This window comes from Panonychus citri, unplaced genomic scaffold, assembly GCF_014898815.1.
Source record: "Panonychus citri isolate SS breed McGregor unplaced genomic scaffold, ASM1489881v1 Contig00049, whole genome shotgun sequence".
Classification (NCBI taxonomy): domain Eukaryota; kingdom Metazoa; phylum Arthropoda; class Arachnida; order Trombidiformes; family Tetranychidae; genus Panonychus; species Panonychus citri.
The window spans coordinates 104,638-125,252 of NW_026515454.1; the positions used below are offsets into that span (position 1 = coordinate 104,638).

General features: G+C 35.2%; 3 protein-coding genes across 4 annotated transcripts in view; 1 reads left to right on the forward strand and 2 right to left on the reverse strand.

The window, feature by feature from the left end:
* LOC128385540 (fibrillin-1-like) overlaps positions 1 to 12,962 on the forward strand; it is a 41,971-nt gene extending 29,009 nt beyond the window's left edge. For both annotated transcript variants that reach the window (XM_053344410.1, XM_053344411.1), the window contains 7 exons: positions 246 to 368; positions 2,884 to 3,138; positions 3,425 to 3,685; positions 3,812 to 3,937; positions 4,387 to 8,628; positions 8,722 to 11,052; positions 11,147 to 12,962. In XM_053344410.1, the coding sequence (XP_053200385.1) occupies positions 246 to 368; positions 2,884 to 3,138; positions 3,425 to 3,685; positions 3,812 to 3,937; positions 4,387 to 8,628; positions 8,722 to 11,052; positions 11,147 to 11,811 (8,003 nt within the window). In that variant the 3' untranslated portion in view covers positions 11,812 to 12,962. The remainder of the gene's footprint in view (positions 1 to 245; positions 369 to 2,883; positions 3,139 to 3,424; positions 3,686 to 3,811; positions 3,938 to 4,386; positions 8,629 to 8,721; positions 11,053 to 11,146) is intronic.
* A 27-nt stretch (positions 12,963 to 12,989) lies between these two features.
* LOC128385544 (uncharacterized) lies at positions 12,990 to 14,003 on the reverse strand. The gene is made up of 5 exons (XM_053344417.1): positions 13,827 to 14,003; positions 13,651 to 13,769; positions 13,453 to 13,585; positions 13,191 to 13,382; positions 12,990 to 13,126 (listed from the first exon to the last, which is right to left on the reverse strand). The coding sequence occupies exons 2-5, from the start codon at positions 13,736 to 13,738 to the stop codon at positions 13,033 to 13,035; spliced, it is 507 nt and encodes a 168-aa protein (XP_053200392.1). The 5' UTR covers positions 13,739 to 13,769; positions 13,827 to 14,003; the 3' UTR covers positions 12,990 to 13,032.
* A 2,309-nt stretch (positions 14,004 to 16,312) lies between these two features.
* On the reverse strand, positions 16,313 to 19,408 carry LOC128385653 (glucose dehydrogenase [FAD, quinone]-like). The gene is made up of 2 exons (XM_053344543.1): positions 18,711 to 19,408; positions 16,313 to 18,526 (listed from the first exon to the last, which is right to left on the reverse strand). Exons 1-2 carry the CDS (start codon positions 18,844 to 18,846, stop codon positions 16,680 to 16,682), a joined length of 1,983 nt encoding a protein of 660 aa, XP_053200518.1. The 5' UTR covers positions 18,847 to 19,408; the 3' UTR covers positions 16,313 to 16,679.
* Between the last annotated feature and the right edge of the window lie 1,207 nt (positions 19,409 to 20,615).

Sequence of the window (20,615 nt, forward strand, 5' to 3'; positions counted from 1 at the left end):
GAGAAGATAAATCATTTCAACAACAATTAAAGTGTAAAATTAATACTACACATGAGATAAATCAATTGATCATTTATCCATAACGAGCAACTAACAAATTATATATATATTATCTGAATTGTTCAGTTGATTAATTGCTAATTGTCACAATATATAAATTTCCAAGTGACAAAGAAACAAATGATAATGATGATGATAAATTTATTTAATTTTCTTCTAATTATTTAAACTCTTCCTCTCATTAGATATTGATGAATGTGCTGATTCAAGTACTTGCGGTCGAGGTGCTGAATGTCACAATACACCCGGTGGGTATTCATGCCATTGTCCCGCTGGTTTCACTGGAAATCCAACCAAGGAATGCTGGGGTATGCATATAATACTATTATCATCTTATTTTCTTATATAATTATATCAGAAAAAAAATAATAATAATAATGACTTCCAGTCGTCATCATCATCTCTTTTTCCTGTCTTAAAAAAAGTGTCATCATCATCCCGACACAATAGCAGCAATTAAATTAATAACAAGATATGAAAGTGAATATAAAAATATATAATATATTTTTAATTGTTGATAATAATATAATGCTGATGATGAGGTTTATCATTTATTACAATCACCATCATCATTAAGGTGATACCGTCAGGTAGTAAAATGATGATGATGATGGTGATGAGAAATAGCAATGATAATATAATATAATATATATAAAAAAAGAGAATTAGATTTAATTATGATTATTATAATTATGGAATTAAAAAAAAAAGATAGTAAATTAGATTCCATGTTATTTCAAGTTCCGTTATACTTGCACCTAGGAAATTGATGATTGTGATAAAATTAAACGACCTGACAGTTAATATCATCTTGATGATGGTGATGATGATTATCATTTGAAATGTGTTAATGATTAATTCTGATTCTGAGACCATGAAAATAATGGGATAACAATAATTCATCTCATGATATTAATACTTTCAAGGTGAATTGAAAAGGTAAAGGTATCTAACCTTTTATGAGAAATTTTTTTTTCTATTTGATAGTTATCATCATCATTACCATGTTCACTTGTAACGGACATCATGATGATTGAAGTTATTACAGTCTTTCCGACCAAAAAGAAACAGTTTCCAACGAGCAAGAAACGGGGGCGGGGAAGATTTTATGACCGTCCGGTCTTGACCCCCTTTTTTACGACTTTACAACTTAGAGGGAACACTTTGCAAGCGACGAGAAACAGTTTACATTTTAGGTGAAACAGTTTGATTTACAAACATTGAATTCGTGGTTTTCTCAATTACTAATTAAAAAATCACCATGAATTGATTGACTATTGACTTTTGCTACTCTACCAGCTTTTTAAAATTCAATATTCAGCTCTCGTTTTTATTGATATATCTAAAGCTGTTTCGTTTTATCGTTTAAGTTTATTAATCACTAGAATGATGATCAAAATTAATTAATTAATCTGAGTAGTAATTGATAATGTATAATATCAAGACAAATGAATCGTCGTGATCGTTCAGGATTGAGTTAGACAAGAGAAAATCTTATCTCGTTGAATTGTAAGACTATTGAGAGAGAAATGATGATGATGATGATTAGAAAAGTAACAATAAGTTAGATGGAAAATCATTGTTGCAAGAAGAAAATGTTTGATGATAAAGATTAAGATGAAGATAAAAAGATGAAGATAATCGGTTGATGTAGATAAAGACAGAGAATGAGTGAGATCGTTGGATTGATAGAAAATCTGTCATCAGAACTTTGGCACGACTTTTCAATCAATTCTATCAAATCACATTAGAACTTTTGTTAGAAATCATTTTCAAATTATTCTCTCTCTCTCTCTCTTTTATCTTCCAATTCGCAATAATGTTACTCTCATTTTCATCTTCTTCTGGTCTGAACATTTCTTCTTCCTTTTTCCTTTATCAATCATCTTCGTCTTGAGTACGTTGACATCGTAATCATTTTGATGATAGAAAACATTTTATCCTCATCATCTTTTTACTTTGAGAAAGAATAACAAAATAATCTTAATTTACAACAATTGTCATCAACCGGAAATAGTTAAATATAAATCATAAGAAATTGTATCAAACAAACAAAAAGAAACTTTCATGTTAAAGTAGATTTAGAATTAGTTAATTACTATACTAGTAGTTAATAATTGTTCAACAATTAACATTAATTTTTCAACCTGTTTTCTTTTTTTAAAATTAGATGATAATTAACTGAATTTGTTGAACAATTACTTAGATTCATTCAAATCAATATGATGAACTTTTTTCCTGAAAAATTTTCAATGGAAATTGAAAGTTTTCAAACTATTAATAATATGAATTGATAATCTCTCAATTACTGAATAATATAACAGTACAATTATTGGTAAAATGAACAATTATCATTATATCAGGTAAAAGCACTTTCTTGAAAAGGTCGGTGTCACGATAACCATACAAGAGTAACAAAAATATACTACAAGGTACATGGATTTTTACAGGTAAATGAAACAAAAAGATTCACAATGAAATGATTACTATTCATTTGGGAATTCAAATGAGCATGAAAATTATCATGATTGATATTTTTTTTCTTGTTTCTTTTTGTTGGGTATCGTTATTGTTTCCAATTTACCTGTTGCCTCTTGATTATGGTGATAATGATGATGACAATGATGATGATGATTAGTGTTGATTATATTTCTGTGAATGATGATAATGTAACTCTGGTGTTGTGTGTATTGCTATGTATCAATTTTAGGCCAATTTCAATGTCAACTTGAATTCGGAGTTTAATTTTGTTTTTGTTTTCTCTTTGTTTCCATTTTCATTTAATTTGCCAACGATTTTTTTGGTTGATTACAATTGATTTAGATATTGATGAATGTAAATCAAGCGTGTGCGGTGAAGGAGCCATATGTACCAATCTACCTGGTAGTTATGAGTGTACCTGTCCAACCGGTTTCAAGGGTGACCCTAAAGCTGAGGCGGGTTGTGTTGATGTGGACGAATGCAGTCAAACAGATCGTCAACTTTGCGGCACTAATGCAAACTGTGTTAATACCGCTGGAGATTATTTCTGTCAATGTCCTCAAGGGTATACAGGTAACGCCAGAATCTCATGCATAGGTAAGTCTCTCATTATATTAATTTGTTTTCCCTTCTATTGTCACTCTCACTCTCTCTCTCTAAATTACTATCAACACCTACCTGATAACCATTATCATCTCTCAATTTCACTAAATTACGTTAACAACATCAATTTGATTGTAATTGTAATTTATTTCAATTCCTTTACAAGTCGATGATTATTGATTATCAGTTATGTTGATTGGATTTTGATTGTTACTTATTGGAATGATTTATTAAAATTGTTTGTTCCCTGTCTCTTTGCTTACGCTTTGTAATTGTTTAGATGTCGATGAATGTAAATTAAATGTTTGCGCTGAAGGAACCATTTGTACCAATCTACCAGGTAGCTATGAGTGTACCTGTCCGGTTGGTTTTCGAAGTGACGCTAAATCGGAAACGGGCTGTGTCGATGTTGACGAATGTAGTCAAACAGATCAACGTAAACAACTTTGCGGTACAAACGCAAATTGTGTTAACACTGTTGGTGATTATTTCTGTCAATGCCCTCAAGGGTACACAGGTAATGCAAGGATCGCATGTACAGGTAAGTCCTTAGTATTATCATAATTGTGTTGACTTTTTCTGTTCTCACATGAAAACGATATTATCACATCATCATCATCATCATTATCATCATTTATTTAATACAAATTATTTGTTTACCTTTCAGATATTAACGAATGCGCTACAAACGCTTGTGGACTCAACACAATTTGTACCAATATTCTTGGAGGTTATAACTGCCAATGTAAACCAGGATTCACGGGAGATGCGTTTCTATCAGCTGGTTGCACAGGTAATTAGTCCAAGATGAAGATGATGATGAACAAGATGAAGATTATTTTTCTTCCTTCATCTATTTTTCCATCTTATTGTCAGTTTCCATCTCCATCCAATTCCCAATCTTAGATATAGTTTTTTTCCTCTTCACGTTTGTTTGATCTTCAACTATTATCTCCATCACCGTCATTAAATAATAAGCAATTGACAGGTTTTCATTTTTTTCTCTTCTTTCAATTTCGAAAAATAATTCACTATATAAACATACAACTTGTTGATACGCATCATTTTGCCTCACAATGGTACATCCTCTCTCTCTCTCTCTCTCTCTCTCTCATTCGCTCTCATCCTCCCTTTCATATTTACTCACCCGCATCTTGTTTTTACTCTTAAAATCACCGCTCCTGATTGATCACTTTTCTCATAAATAACATTTCTTTTTTTTTACTTCTTCTCCCTTATTAGATATTAATGAATGTATTTTTGGTCCTAAACCTTGCGGTGGTAATACTAGTTGCGTTAATACCGATGGTGCCTACAAGTGTATTTGCCTTGAGGGTTTCATTGGTAATCCAAAGAAAGGATGTAAATCACCTTGCGAAGGAATCACTTGTAGTGCTCACGCATCTTGCCAGGTTAAGAGTAACGAAGCGGCTTGTGTATGTGACGCTGGTTATACTTACGATCCGAATAATATTTCATCGGGTTGTGTTGATATTAATGAATGTGCCGCTGGACCTTATGGACTTTGCGGTGAAGGCGCTATTTGTATTAATACAATTGGTGGCCATCAATGTAAATGTCCACTTGGTTATACGGGTGATCCTTTCACTTTCTGTGAGCCCGGTTGCTTGGAAGATAAAGATTGTCCATTAAATCAAGGCTGTGTCAATGAACAATGTGTCGACCCGTGTGCGTCCAAAAAGGCCTGTGGCATTAATGCCGTTTGTCTGGTTGAATATCACAAGAAAGTTTGCTCCTGTGGACCTGGAACTGAAGGAAATGCACGAATTGAATGTACCCGCGAATCAATTTTCTGCGAGAATTCAAATGACTGTGAAAACGGAGCACTTTGCGAGGCCAATATTTGCCGATCTAAATGTGGCTCAGACAACGAATGTTTTGATAACGAGAAATGTGCCGATGGAGTTTGTACCAGTACTTGTAAAACCGATGAAACTTGTCCATCAGGTTTCGTCTGTGAACTTGGTCAGTGTAGAATTGGTTGCAGATCGAGTAACGAATGTCCATCCACTTCTGCTTGTATTAATCGTAAATGTATTGATCCTTGCGCTTCAAGATCGGCCTGTGGTACTAATGCCATTTGTCGAGTTGATAATCATGAAAAGATTTGCTCATGTAAATCTGGAACTGATGGAAATCCAAGGATTGAATGTACCCGACAATCGCTTTTCTGTGAGAACGCAAATATTTGTGGAAAAGATGCCATTTGTGAGGCCAATGTTTGCCGATCGAAATGTGATTCCGATGATTCCTGTCTTGTCAACGAGAAATGTGCCAATGGTTTGTGTACCACTACTTGTTCAAATGACGACTCTTGTCCTCCTCGATTTGTCTGCGAATTTGGTCAATGTCAAACGGGTTGTAGGTCGAACAACGAATGTCCATCTTCATCTTCATGTCTAAATCGTAAATGTATCGATCCTTGCGCTTTGAAAACCTCTTGTGGTACCAATGCCATTTGTCGATGTGAGAATCACGAAAAGATCTGCTCATGCAAACCTGGAACTGAGGGTAATCCACGAACCGAATGTATCCGTCAATCTCGTTTCTGCGACAGTTCTAACGATTGTGGTGATCGAGCCGTTTGTGAGGCCAATGTCTGTCGATTCGAATGTTATAATGATGCCGAATGTTTCGATAATGAAAAATGTTTCGAAGGTTTTTGTACCAGTACTTGTAAAACTGACGAATCTTGTTCTCTTGGTTTCGTTTGTGAACTTGGTCAATGTAAAACTGGCTGTCGGTCCGATAACGAATGTCCAACAACCGCTTCATGTATTAATCGTAAATGTATCGATCCTTGTGCTTCCCGAACAGCCTGTGGTACTAATGCCGTTTGTCGAGTTGATAATCACGAGAAAAGCTGCTCTTGTAAACCAGGAACTGAAGGTAACCCGCGAATCGGATGTACCCGACAATCGCTGTACTGTGAGAACTCTAATGCCTGTGGAAATCGAGCCATTTGTGAGGCCAATGTTTGTCGATTCGAGTGTTATAATGAAAACGATTGTTTCGATAACGAAAAATGTTCAGATGGTTTTTGTACTTCTTCATGTAAAACTGATGAATCTTGTCCCGGTGGTTTCGTTTGTGACGCAGGTCAATGTAAAACTGGTTGTCGATCGGATAAAGAATGTCCATCTTCTGCCGCTTGTATGAACCGAAAATGTATCGATCCTTGCGCTTCCAAAACAGCCTGTGGTGCGAACGCAATTTGCCGATGTGAAAACCACGAAAAGATTTGCTCATGTAAACCTGGAACCGAGGGTAACCCAAGAATCGAATGCGTTAGACAATCGAGCTTCTGTGAAAGTTCAAGCGATTGTGGAAATCGAGCCATTTGCGAGGCCAATGTTTGCCGATTCGAGTGTTACAATGACGCTGAATGTTTCGACAATGAAAAATGTGCCGAAGGTTTTTGTACATCTTCTTGTAAGACTGACGAAGCTTGTCCTCCTGGTTTCGTCTGCGAATCGGGTAAATGTAAAGCGGGTTGTCGATCTGATGTCGAATGCTCATCTACTGGTGCCTGTATGAACAACAAGTGTATCGATCCTTGTGCTTCCCGAACCGCTTGTGGTACCAATGCCATTTGTCGAGTTGAGAACCACGAGAAAATCTGCTCATGTGGACCTGGAACTGAGGGTAATCCAAGAATTGAGTGTATCCGTCAATCGCGTTTCTGTGAAAGTTCAGATGATTGTGGAAAAGGAGCTCAATGTGATGTTGATGTTTGCCGATTCGAGTGTAATGGTGACGAGGGTTGTTTCGATAACGAAAAATGTGCCGACGGTTTTTGTACATCCTCATGTAAAACTGATGAATCTTGTCCTCCTGGTTTCGTCTGTGATTCAGGTCAATGTAAAACTGGCTGCCGATCCGATAACGAATGTCCACTTTCCAAGGCTTGTATGAACCACCGATGTATCGATGTCTGTGGATCACCATTCGCCTGTGGTACCAATGCAAAATGTACCGCAATCAACCATTCACCTTGGTGCACTTGTCCACCTCGATTCACCGGTAATCCTCGCTTAGAATGTAAAAAGATTGAGTGTGTTTCAGACGCTGATTGTGCCACATCAACGATCTGTATCAACTATAAATGCGTCTCAGGCCTAAATAGTACCACTTGCCGATTAGATGCTGGCTGTCGAAATGAACCTCCTCCTCAATGTAACCATGATTCTGAATGTGTTTTAGGTCAAATCTGTGAGAACGCTCAATGTATCGGCGGCTGTCGCCATGATAACAATTGTCCCGAAGACAAGGCTTGTATTAACACCGCTTGTGAGAATCCATGTTTACTGCCCAAGGCTTGCGGTCACAATACCGTTTGTCAACCTTACCAACACCGACCTCGATGTGAGTGTCAACCCAATTTCCGTGGTAATCCATTTACCGGTTGTGATCCAATTCCCGATGATTATTGTGACGCTGATTCGTCTTGCCCGTTGGGTAAAATTTGCGAGAACAATAAATGTCTCGATGGCTGTCGAAATGATGGAAATTGTAAATTCGAAGATGTTTGTATTAATAAGGTTTGTACGAATCCATGTTCGATCTATGGTGCCTGTGGTAATAACGCGATCTGTAAGCCAACCAATCACGATCGAGTTTGTACCTGTAAACCTGATCACACGGGAGATCCAAAGATTTCCTGTGAACGAATTCGACCTCCACCTGAGTGTTTAGACGATAAACAATGTCCACTTGAACATATCTGTCAGAATACTCATTGTGTTCGTGGCTGCCGTGATTCTATTGACAATTGTCCAACCGATAAAACTTGTATTCGAGGAAAATGTATCGATCCATGTTCAACTTCGGGTTCTTGTGGTGAAGGTGCTATTTGTTCACCAGCTAATCACGTAGCTGTTTGCTCTTGTCCGTCCGGTTTTCGAGGTGACCCTGATGTTGAATGTCGCGAGATTCCACCCGAATGTCGATATGATGCCGATTGTGGTCTTGAGAAAATTTGTCTCAAACAAAAGTGTATCACTGGTTGTCGAACTCACTCCAATTGTCCATTCGATAAAGCTTGTTTCAATGGTCATTGTCAAAGTCCATGTAATATTGGAGGTATTTGTGGTATTAATACAATTTGTCGAGCGGAAAATCATGAAGCTCAATGTACCTGTGTTTCTGGTTACACGGGTGATCCACTTCGCCAGTGCACTAAGATTCACGTTGAATGTGAAACTGATCTTGATTGTGGTCAAGGTTACGTTTGTGCACAACAAAAATGCCGAGATATCAATGAATGTTTACAAGAAGTACTTCCCTGTGGCCCCGGGGCATCGTGTCAAAATTTACCAGGATTCTTTAAATGTTCATGTCCACTTCCCTTGGTCGGTAATGCTTACAGTAAAGAGGGATGTCGTCAACCTGTACCAATATGTTTCCATGATGCTGATTGTAAAGATGATCAAAAATGTAACCCAGTAACCCAAGAATGTTATGGTAAGTTAATTGTTGACGAAATTTTCGAATTCGACTAATTATTAATCAATTTTCTTTTCTCTTGATTTCTTATTTTTTTCCTAATTTCTCTAGATGTTTGTACTAAATCTGGAATATGTGGTAAAGGTGCTTTATGCCGATCATTAAACTCCAAAGCCGAATGTGAATGTTTACCTGGACATCGGGGAAATCCTTATGTTGAATGTTCAATTCGTGATTCCTGTTCATTGCCCTCTGATTGTCCAGGTAATTTACTTTGCCTTGGGCAATATTGTGGTTGCCCTTATCCATACGAGCAGAGGTCATCTTTCTGTGTCCTTTCAAGTCTTAATTGTACCACAACGAATCCCTGTCCAAATGATCAAACCTGCATCTATGATGGTCAAGGTGATAAAACTGGTTATTGTGCTTGTCCAAAGGGTTACATGATGACCCTTGAAGGTACTTGTCGGGATTACAATGAGTGCGAGGAAAAAGCTTTCCCATGTGGACCTGGTGCTAAGTGTATGAATAAACTTGGTTCATACGATTGTCGCTGTCCAACTGGTACTTTAGGTGATCCATTTGTCGCTGGTTGTTTAACTGAACAACAATTGAAACATTGTTTCCATGATTCTGATTGTCCGGATGATCGTTCGTGTATTGAATTTGAATGTCGCGATTCTTGTCTAACCTCTAACAATTGTGGACAAAATGCCATTTGTTACATGGAGGGACATCGACGAAAATGTAAATGTCGACCTGGTTTCTCTGGTAATCCAACGGAAATTTGTCGACCAATTGCCGATTGTGTCACCGATTCGGGTTGTCCAGGTAATTTGGCCTGTCTTCGTGATCATCGGTGTGGTTGTCCTCTTGAATTCAATAGGGTTCTCGATTATTGTGTACGATTTAGTTACAATTGTTCAACAACCAATCCATGTCCAGATAATCAAGAATGTATCTATTCGGGCACCGAATCGGGTTTCTGTGTTTGCCCTCGAGGGTTTACCCTTCGTCCTGATGGTGTTTGCGATGATATCAATGAATGTAACGAGAAAAATATCTGCGGTCCTCATGCCTCTTGTGTTAATCGACTTGGTACTTATGAGTGTCGATGTGCCGCTGGTTATCAAGGTGAAGATCCTTATCGAGACGGTTGTACCTTAATGTCCAAAGAACCACCGGGATGTTTAAGTGATCAAGATTGTCCGTCAACCAAGAAATGTGATTTCTCTAATGGTCAATGTTTCGATCCTTGTACAACTCGAGATGAAAATCGTTGCGGTGCAAACGCACTTTGTTCAACATCTAATCACATTGTCTCGTGTTCTTGTCCATCCGGTTTCGAGGGTAATCCAAATAAACTGTGCTCACCAATTCGTGAGTGCGGTGTAACTTATCAATGTCCAGGTAACTTGGTTTGTCTTAATAGTCGAACCTGTGGTTGTCCGTCAAATTACAGTCGCGAAAACGATTACTGTTTAATACGAAGTCAAAATTGTACCACTACCAATCCATGTCCACCAAATGAGGAATGTGTTTACACTGGAGTTCGAGCGGGATTCTGTATCTGTCCACATGGGTACGAACTTACACCTCGAGGGGAATGTAAAGAGATACCAGTTTGTGCGAGAGACAATCCTTGCGCTCCAGGTGCTATTTGCCGCGATCAACCTGGTTCATATGTTTGTATCTGTCCCGTTGATACGATTGGTGATCCTTATGTTAAGGGTTGCGATCAAGTTTTCGGCTGTCAAACCAATTCCGATTGTCCATTGGATAAAGAGTGTGACATTCGAAGTAGACAATGTATCTCACCTTGCCATACCTGTGGACCTAATGCCGAATGTGCCGTTCGAGACCATAAAGCGGTTTGTGTTTGTGCACCAGGACAAGTGGGTCAAGCCGATGATAAAGAAATTGGCTGCTTTGTGCCACCACCACCTCCCGATGTTCCCACCGTACGAACCATTCCACCAGTTCAAGATTTAACTGTAATGTGTTTAGCTGAAGGTGTTCAAGTTGCCGTTCGATTGGGCGGTTATGATGGTATCATCTATGTTAAAGGTCATTCTCAAGATCCAAATTGTCGACGATTAGTAACCAGTCAAGAAAGAGATTCAATCGATTTTAAGGTCAACTTTAGCGTTTGTGGACTAGTTCCAATTAACGGGGAAGCTTCGTTCATCCTTGTAATCCAGAAACATCCTAAACTGGTCACTTATCGAGCGCGAGCCTATCACATTAAATGTTTGTACATGTCCGGTGAAAGGACGGTAACTCTTGGCTTCAACGTTTCCATGATAACAACTTCCGGAACAATTGCCAACACTGGACCACCGCCGACATGTTTAATGTCCATCACCTCAATCGATGGTAAAGAGGTCACTTCCGCCGAGATTGGTGACGATTTACTACTCAAGGTCGACGTTCAACCCGATTGTAAGTTGGAATTGAATATTATCATTTTCGTTGAATAAGTTTACTAATTTGTACTTTTTTTCCTCTCTCTCTCTCTCTCGATTAATTAATTCAGTTATTTACGGTGGATTCGCTCGTAGTTGTGTGGCCAAAACAATGGAAGATGAAGGTGAATTCCAATACGAAGTGACCGATGCGAATGGTTGTGCTACCGATCCATCAATATTCGGTAACTGGGAATATGATACTCATAAGAAACAATTGATGGCTCGTTTTAACGCCTTTAAATTCCCGTCAAGTAACAACCTACGATTCCAATGTAACATTCGTGTTTGCTTTGGTTCTTGTCCACCGGTTAACTGTGATGGTGTCGATGCTTATGGTAAACGTCGTCGTCGTGGTGTTAAAGATGAAGATCTATTAGCTGATGCATTTAAAGAAGGTGCCCTTCGAGAGGAGATAATGGTCCAATCAAATGCTATTCTTACCTTTGAGAAACGTGATCCACAACCATCAGCATCTTTGGAAGGTCAAAGGCTCGAAGACGCTGATCACATTTGTCTACCCAAATTGGGTCTAATCATTTCCATGATATTAACAACTCTCTTAGCAATTGTCGCCGTTGCCTTTGCCATCTCATGTTGGCTTATGGCCTATCGACGTAAACCAAGGAGACCTGGTCCCTTAATCCATCCACCCGATTTCCCTAATCCCTTATACACTTCACCTGAACATGTAGCTGAACCCTCACCTGATTATTATCATGGATCACACCTTTGAGTTTAACTCAAATCAAATAGTTTAATTAACTCACTCACTTTATCATCCTCATCATCATCTTCATCTCTCTCTCTAATTGCCTATCACAATACCTTTTAATCATCATCCCCATGAAAAAAAGATGGGAGATTAATGAGATTCAAAGTCATTCTTAATCATCATCAACACAATATTTCAGTAACGAAACTCATTAATCCAAATCATCATCATCATCACCACCACTAATCATCAATCAATGATGAAAGGAATCACAATTTAACATAAACTCACATTCCGTCCAAATAGTAATTGATTGAGTATCGATTTTAATTACGCTCAAAGTTATTATTTTAGTTAATGAGCTAATTAAGAAAAGTATTAATTAAATTAGCACTTTTATTATCAATGAAAATGTAAACACAATTCAATTGTTTACATTAACAGTCACCAACTTTTTGACTGTTTCATCGTCCAGACAAAATCAATTGGAAACAATTACCAATAAGCATTAATAATTAAGTAAATGATAATTAATTACTAATTGTAACTATTTGAAAGAAAATTAAGATTAATCAAAATTGATTATTTGTAATAATTGTCAATGGTTATCGGGAGAATCGCAGATAAATTATCTCTTCCTAATCTCTCCGTTACAACGAAACCCTTTCGTATCCTTTTGTAATCCTAATCCTAATCCCTTTTTTGTCTTAATCTAATTAACTTTCAACTCACCCCACCCTGACTCTCTCTCTCTCTTTAAAATTATTTTTGTATATTAATTGAAACTCTTTTCACGGAAAACTTGACCCAGTCCACTTTCATGACGAGTTCAGATTGACCGTTGAACCAAAAAAAAACTGCTGATCACTTTTCCATACTCATCATCATCATCATCATCATCATTTGTTATCATCATCATCTCTCTCACTTTTACAACCACCAATAATCATCGACTAATCATCAAGGAATCATTAATTAAATTGTCCACCCGATTCATTAAATTATCACGACAAATAAGCTAATGAAAAGAAACAACGAAAAGTTTAATCAGCTGATCAACTCGATTGGTTCACTTTTTCCCGGAAAACAGTTTCAATTAAAATCTATCTTCATCTTTCCTTAATATTAATTATATATTTGAAAGAAATAAAATTAAAATTTCCAATAACGTATTTCTTTAAATTAAAAACATCAATCAATTACTCATTCCAATAGCAATTAGTTTAATCAGTTAATCCAAATTCAAACACAAGGATAAAAAGTGTTTCCATCAGCGTGTTTAATTGCGGTCGGTGAAACCGGTGAACAGTATCGGCGACTTTGAGTTATCGTCATACTGGAAGCAAAGGTAAAGGTCAACAATTAGTTAATTAGTTTCTCTTGGATTATAATTTACTCACTGAATTGCTGAATCTGAATTAATATGAGTCAAAGTAATCGAGTCAAAATAAACGACTGGCTTTTTAATCTTGTAGATTGGATTATAAGGCGAAGCCAAAGTCCATCGTAAATAAATGGACGTTATATTGGCCATTGGTGAGAAAGAGGCGATTGTTGATTGATATTCACGATTTGGTTCAATTTTAACATCCCTGTTAATTGTTGTTCATTTTGTTAATCATTTAATTGTAGTAATATAAGTGGAAACAATTAGTTACTTACACTGGAGTTAAAACAAAATCTTCTTGTGATGTTCCTGATTCACTTTGATATAAGATGTTCATCTTCAATTTACCTTGATGAGATTCAAATTTTGGTGATCCTGAGGTTTTAATTGTTACATTGTAATTGTAAACTGTTAATTGTTGAGAAAGATGGTTAGTGATTAAGGTTTGGTTTACAATTTGAGGTAAAATTTACCTGGAGATGATATTGTTACATCAACACTGATTAAGATGATGAATGAGACGAAAAGTATCAAACTAATTGTTGTTAATTGTTTGATCATTTTTCTCTAAAATTAGATAACAATTAAAGCACTTTTTTTTCGTAGTTTACTATTAGTATCTGATTAACTTGATGGGAAATTAACTTACCTGGAAAGGAGTTTGATTGTTAATGAAATCAAATTGTAATTTATTTAAATCAACTTGTTGATTGTCAATTGATTTACGTTACATCTCATCAATTACAGAGTTACTATTGTTAATTTTAATTCCTTTGAAGTTTTTTTCAATTCAACAATTAAGTGGTTATGGTTGAGATGCAAAGGACAATTAACAATCAACAAGTTACAATTGAAAATTAAATTGTAATGATTTAATGATGAAAACAGTATTGACGTGTTGATGTGATTATTTGATTTCTAATTGTAAATTTGATACAAATGGCAATCAATTCATGGCCGTACATAATCAAAGCCAAAGAAAGTTAAATTGATCAGCTGATTTAGATGATAATTAACTGATTAGATTATAATAACAATCAAACTATTGTAAGCTGAGTAAATTTTCATCTCTTGTCATTTAGCTGAATCAACATCTCGCTTTTAAATGGTTCAAGTGGATCCATTGTCATTTTTGATAATTCAAATTGTTGATGATTAAAATTTTCATGTGAACATTTCTTTGGATTATAAGTGGACCTCATGGATGTAAGAATTGAGAAAAGTTCTTGATCCGATCAACTAATATAAGATATTAATCAAGATCTGAACATTTGAATGTCTAAACATACGTTTCATATACTTTTTTGGCCTAAGAAATTTCTTGCAATCAACAAAGTCAAATCGTAGCTACAAATCACTAATTAAAAAGCATCATTATCAGTACGAAACTAAACAGAAGGAGATGAAAAACTGATCAGATAATCACTGACGACTATTAATATTTAATCAATACGATTATCATCATAATTATCATTATCATTATCGTCTTTATAAATAATATCATCAATCAAATGCCAAGTGACAGCAACAAAAATTTACTGATTTTGTTAATTTAATGCCCATAAACCTAACCGATTGTACTTATTATTTAACAATTTACCTCCAACCGTTAATTGTTTCCTCCTTCTGATGACAACAATCAGCAACAATTGGCATTATATTATAAATATCTTATCCTCTTTATATATAAATATAAACATCGCTTAGTATCATGATCATTATCAATAAGAAAGTTTCAAATTAACCAAACAATTACAATGATAATTTAACAATTTTCAACAGAAAAAAACGAAAAAATTAAAATCAATATTAAAAAACTAATCAATTCTTGAATGGATACAATTTGATCAACTTTTCATTATTTATTACTAATCAAATTGAATTATTAACTCTAATCAGATCAAGTTAACTAATCAATTGATATTGAAAATAAGCCCAAATAAAAAGTTACCAATAATCAAATGATTAGCCTGATCAAGATGAAGAAGCAATCAAAACATAAACCAATTGAAAATGAGACACTTAATAAAAATGTTGAAACAAATTAACAATCAAATTAAATAGTAACAGTTAATAATAAAAGAGAGAGAGAGTAAATTTTGATTACGATTGTGAGCACATCTAAACAATCAAAATTGATAATCATCAATGAAATTATTATAATAGTAGATTGTTGGATTGGTGAGTGTGTAAAAAAAAAGTGATCATCATCAGTTAATCATGATTATGATTGGTAAAAGTCCCAAAAATAATCAACAGGAACCTGAGGGTATCCCTTAAGCTTGTGAACAACAAGCAAAAGAAAACGTTTTTTTACCGTTACTTGTTGATCCAAGTATCAGGTTGATTACGAATAATATTTTTTTAAATAGACGATAATTTATAAATTTATATTTATATTGCCAAAGAATTAGAAGCGCAAAAACTAATACTCTTGTCCCATTGACCTCGATTCTAACGGGTACCCCGTTTATCCTCATTGACCCCGACAACAACACCAACACCATCAACCTCTCATCATATTGATATTATTGCATAACATGATCATCAAGTTTTCAGGCAATCAACTTTTAAACCAATGATTTTATAATAGATATTAATCTTAATCATCTCAAGGTGCTTATCATATTGATCAGTACAATTAACTGTTGGTTACATACTGGTAACGAAAATGATTCCAACTTTGTTTCGAAGTGAAAAAAAAAAGTTTAAATTTAGTTTGAAAGGAAAACTTTTTTTTTTTACTCTTCGATAACATTGAACTTTGACTTAGAACTTTTCGATTTTTCTTCCTGATTGTGATTAAATTATTATCCAATTTAAAGATCAATTGGTTAATTGTTCTTGATTTTTTTCTGTTTATTGTTGTCATTACAAGAAAATGTTTCAATTTGGTGCTTAATTGTTGAGAACCGTTTTGATTATCCGGTTAATTTTCTTACTAATTAGTTGATAATTAGAAAATTATTCATTACTGTTAATTAGTTTGTTAGTTAAATTGGTTTATCAATTGATTAATGATCGATTATTAGTATTAGTAGAGTAATGAATAAATTAGATGATCTTGTTAGATAATCAACCGAATTGATTTAATTGTAAATTGATTTAGTTTTGTTTTTGATTTAGTTTGGAAAAAGTTTTTTAATTTGTACATTTAAATTAATTGTAATAATATTACATTATAATTAAGTAGGTTGATTAGTTTTACCTTTTGTTGTTACTTTGATAATTACAATCAAGTTAATTTAAAAATTGCGAGTAAATTGTTTCAAAAGTTAATTGTAATCAACCTTTGAAATTTTGAGCATTAATTGTTGCAGTTGATTGTTAATTAAATTGGTATAAAGATGAAAATAATTAGTTAAATGGTTTGTTTTTACAATCTTAATTTTGGACACAAAGTTTACTGAGTTTGATTAGTTTACGATTTAATCGTATCAATCAATTGATGATTTAAATTGTAAATTAATTTAATTGGTCATTTAATTGGTTTGTTTTCTAATTACCCTTTAATCCAGTTGGTTAATCCAACACGTTTTGTTAAACTACGAACACCAAATTTATTGAATAACCTTCCGATCTGTGATAATGGACCACTATTTGAATCAACTGACCCATGGTCAGCGTTTGACCTTAGATATGGTGGGATTGGTGCTTGACCTGGTCTAATTGGAGGCGGACTTTTGATTCCTTTGATTAGATCAGCGCCTTTCTCACCGATCATGATTATTGGTGCATTTGTATTACCTGAGACAATTTTTGGCATAATTGAACCATCAATGACCCGAAGTCCCGTAACTCCGTATACCCGAAGTTCAGGATCAACAACGGCCATTGGATCTGTTGGTGGGCCCATTTTAGCGGTACCCACGGGATGATAAATGGTCTCGGTGAAAGATCGAGTCATACATTCAAAGGATTCCTCTGAATAAGGTTTAAACTGTTCACATCCGTACCAGGCTTGAGGCCAAACTCGAGGTTTGAACTTTTCAAATGCCGATGAAAGTGCCATCGTTGTTGAGATTTTCAAAGAATCTACTAGAACGGCAACATCGTAAGGATCAGACAAATATCGAGGGTCAATAATTGGATGATCATAGGGATTGGCTGAGGCCAATTTCAAGTAACCTGTTGATCGAGGACGAAGTAGAACTGGATAATAAGAATAAGCGTCTTTATATAAATTTGGTCCATACACTTTAAGGAAAAGTTCATCAGTTAGTCCCATATTTTTACGAACTGATTCACCTCCGTCTGATGATGGACACGACGGGATAAAATGAATCTCTACATCAGGCCAATCATCTGAAGCGTTTGCATATTTAGTGTTGATAAAACCGAGACCATCAAGGCCACCAAGCATCGTTAACGGACCGATACCCAAAGTTGACCATTGAGTAAACGATTTGGCCACAAAGACACGAGGTTGAACCACAGTGACCGGTGCATCGGTTAAAAAGCTCAACCCACCGGCACCAATATGATCTTGAAGATTTTGACCGACACCCGGTGAGTCATGAACGACCGGTATTCCCAATGATTGAAGGTGCTCTTTAGGACCAACACCAGAGAGCATCAAAAGCTGAGGTGATCCAATGGAACCAGCGGATAAAATGACCTCATGTCGAGCGAAAACAGCATGATGAGCACCAGCCTTATCGAAAGTAACTCCAATGGCACGTTTAGCCTCATTGAATAAAACTCTAGTGGCCTGAGCAAAGACAACAGTGTCAAGATTAGGTCGACCGGCGATATCTCTTAGATAAGCTTTGGCAGTTGAACATCGAGCACCTCTACGAATAGTACCTTGAGGTACAGCGAAACCCGTTTGTTGTGGTCCATTAAGATCAATGTTAGGATAACCAAAGTTTTTACCCGCTTCAAGAAAAGCTCCCGCTATCGGTGTAGTATAATGTGGCGTTGAAACTGTCAACCGACCGCCAGTCCCATGATAACCGTTCTTGATAATATCGGGATCACGATTGTCCTCCGATTTGATGAAATAGTAAAAAACATCATTCCAACCCCAACCATGGTTACCCAGTGATTCCCAAAGGTCATAATCACGAGCGTTACCACGAATGTAAAGCATATAGTTAAGGGTTGAACATCCACCAAGAACTTTACCTCGAGGCCACCGGGAAATGTGATCTTTCATTCCCTTACAAGCAAACTCTTGGGGAACCGTTTTGTACTGCCAGTCCCATTCACTTAATTGTAATCGAGCGGCCAACATGGGAATCTCACTTTGAAATGTCTCATAACCTCCCGCTTCGAGTAGTAACACTCTGACCTTTGGGTTCTCAGAAAGTCGACTTGCGACCACAGCTCCAGCCGAACCAGCACCAACTAACAGAGCAAAACAAACGAAATTTATATTAGTGAACAATTAAATCATTCCAATGATGAAAGTTCGTAGATCAATCTAACGATTAGGAAATTTTATTAAATAGATTCGAAGTCAGCTCGTTAGACTTTCACTCTTGAGTTTAAAAGTAACCACGAAGACTAATTGTTAACAATTGAAACTCACCAACAATATAATCGTATTCCCGTTGAAAGGTCTCAGTGGTGAAAGGAATTGACCTTTGCCACATATGAAGCCAGAACATTACAGTTGAAGGTATGAGTGCGGGAAGAATGGCAATTATATGGTGATGGTCAAACATTTTGGTGCTTAATTAATGAACGGACAATAAGTTACTCAATAAAATCAATTCCCGATTACAATCGGGAATGAAACTAAGACACAAACACTTAAGGGAAACTCACACAAATCACAATCAATTGATGATTTAAAACAAAAGTCCAATAAAATTATGTAAACACATGAGATTTAAATTGATTTCAGTTGATACTTTTACTTTGTTTTATCATAAAATTAGTAAACAAAAATTAGTTAAAATGATCTTGAATCCGGGATTAAATAAGTCATTTGAATTATAAACAAGATTATGATAATGATGATCTATCAACTATATGATGATAATAAACTATTGTTATCGTTGATTTTGGTAAGGTTAACATTGGAATGGTTGGAAGAACCCGAATAACGGTAAAAGTGTCGCTAGAATTGAGACAACAGGCAACAAAAAAAAAACTTTTTCTTTCTCTTACAGACTAAAGATGAAGATGAAAAGATGATGATTAAGGATGAGAAGAGAAAGTTACCTGTAATACTAATACCACTCTCACCTCCTCTTCATCCTTGTTGTGACCCCTCACACGGGAAGATCATCATCATCATCATCAAACAAGCTTAAAGAGAGAGAGAGAGAGAGAGAGAGATCATAAGGGGAAAGATGAAGATGAAGATGAAGATGAAGACGAAGATGAAGATGAAGATGAGGATGAGGATGAGGATGATGACGAAAAGGAGGTTACCGGGTGAATTGAGTTTTTTCCCCATGAGGAAAGATGAGGATGAGGATGGAGATGGAGATGGAGAGATGATAATGATTGTAGTGATGATGAAAGAATCGGAATCCCAAACTGATTAACCTAAAGGGCTTCTGTTATTATTATTATTATTTGTGATTATCATTTTAATCATCATCATTATTAACACACCAAAATCTCACTAATATCATTTGTTTCCATATCAACAATTTAAATCGTGAAGGGTCAATAAAACCTAATCTGATTACTATTTACCTTTGATACGGTTTCAATTTCATTTAAAAAATTTCACCTCTTTTTTTACCTGTAATACATTTTCACTCATCATCGTTATCACCACAAATCCTAATCATCTTCATCATCATTATCATTATCATCATCACCTTAATCATTATCATGCTTCCTGTGATAATTATCATTATTATCATCATGAAATAATCAAGTTTATTAGTGTTAATATTATATATTTATAAATCTGAAAAGTCAATCAACAAAACTATCATTTATTGGTCACGTTATAAAATATTAATTGTATTAATTTTAAAATCTAATTACAATCAGCCTATTAATAAATCTACATGATAATATTGATAACAATCAGTTCTGATTACAAATTTAGTTGTAATTGACAATTAACATTGAAAATTTTCATTTCTACAATTTTCTCATTTTCTGGACAATTTGATTGTTACAATATAATAACTTTGTTTATTAATTACTTTTGATTATATTTAGTAATTATTATCGACTAATATTTTTGCATGATTCTAATACGTTTACTTGATTACATATTACTGATTTTTGATTGTTAATTATTATCTGATTAACTTTTTTAAACGTTTTCCAAGGTAAAAGTTACTAAAAATTAACCTGAATTTGTTAATTGTTGATTGAGGTCAATTTGTTGATGATGATAATGATGAAGTTGATTAACCTTCATCATTTGTAACTTTCATTAACTAAATTAATTTGTTTCCATAATCTAAATCATGTAACAAAAGTAAAAACAAAATGAGAAATTAAAATAAATTGTTTATAT

What these genes read in the sequence shown, in the direction of transcription:
- LOC128385653 (XM_053344543.1), bottom strand. Translation starts at nt 18,846, where the DNA reads ATGTTTGACCATCACCATATAATTGCCATTCTTCCCGCACTCATACCT. An exon ending in GGAATACGATTATATTGTTG is followed by an intron (nt 18,527 to 18,710) that starts GTGAGTTTCAAT and finishes TTGCTCTGTTAG; the next exon opens with TTGGTGCTGGTTCGGCTGGA.
- LOC128385544 (XM_053344417.1), bottom strand. Translation starts at nt 13,738, where the DNA reads ATGATCAAACAATTAACAACAATTAGTTTGATACTTTTCGTCTCATTC. An exon ending in GATTTTGTTTTAACTCCAGT is followed by an intron (nt 13,383 to 13,452) that starts GTAAGTAACTAA and finishes AACAATTAACAG; the next exon opens with GGATGTTAAAATTGAACCAA. An exon ending in AATTCAGATTCAGCAATTCA is followed by an intron (nt 13,127 to 13,190) that starts GTGAGTAAATTA and finishes CTTTGCTTCCAG; the next exon opens with TATGACGATAACTCAAAGTC.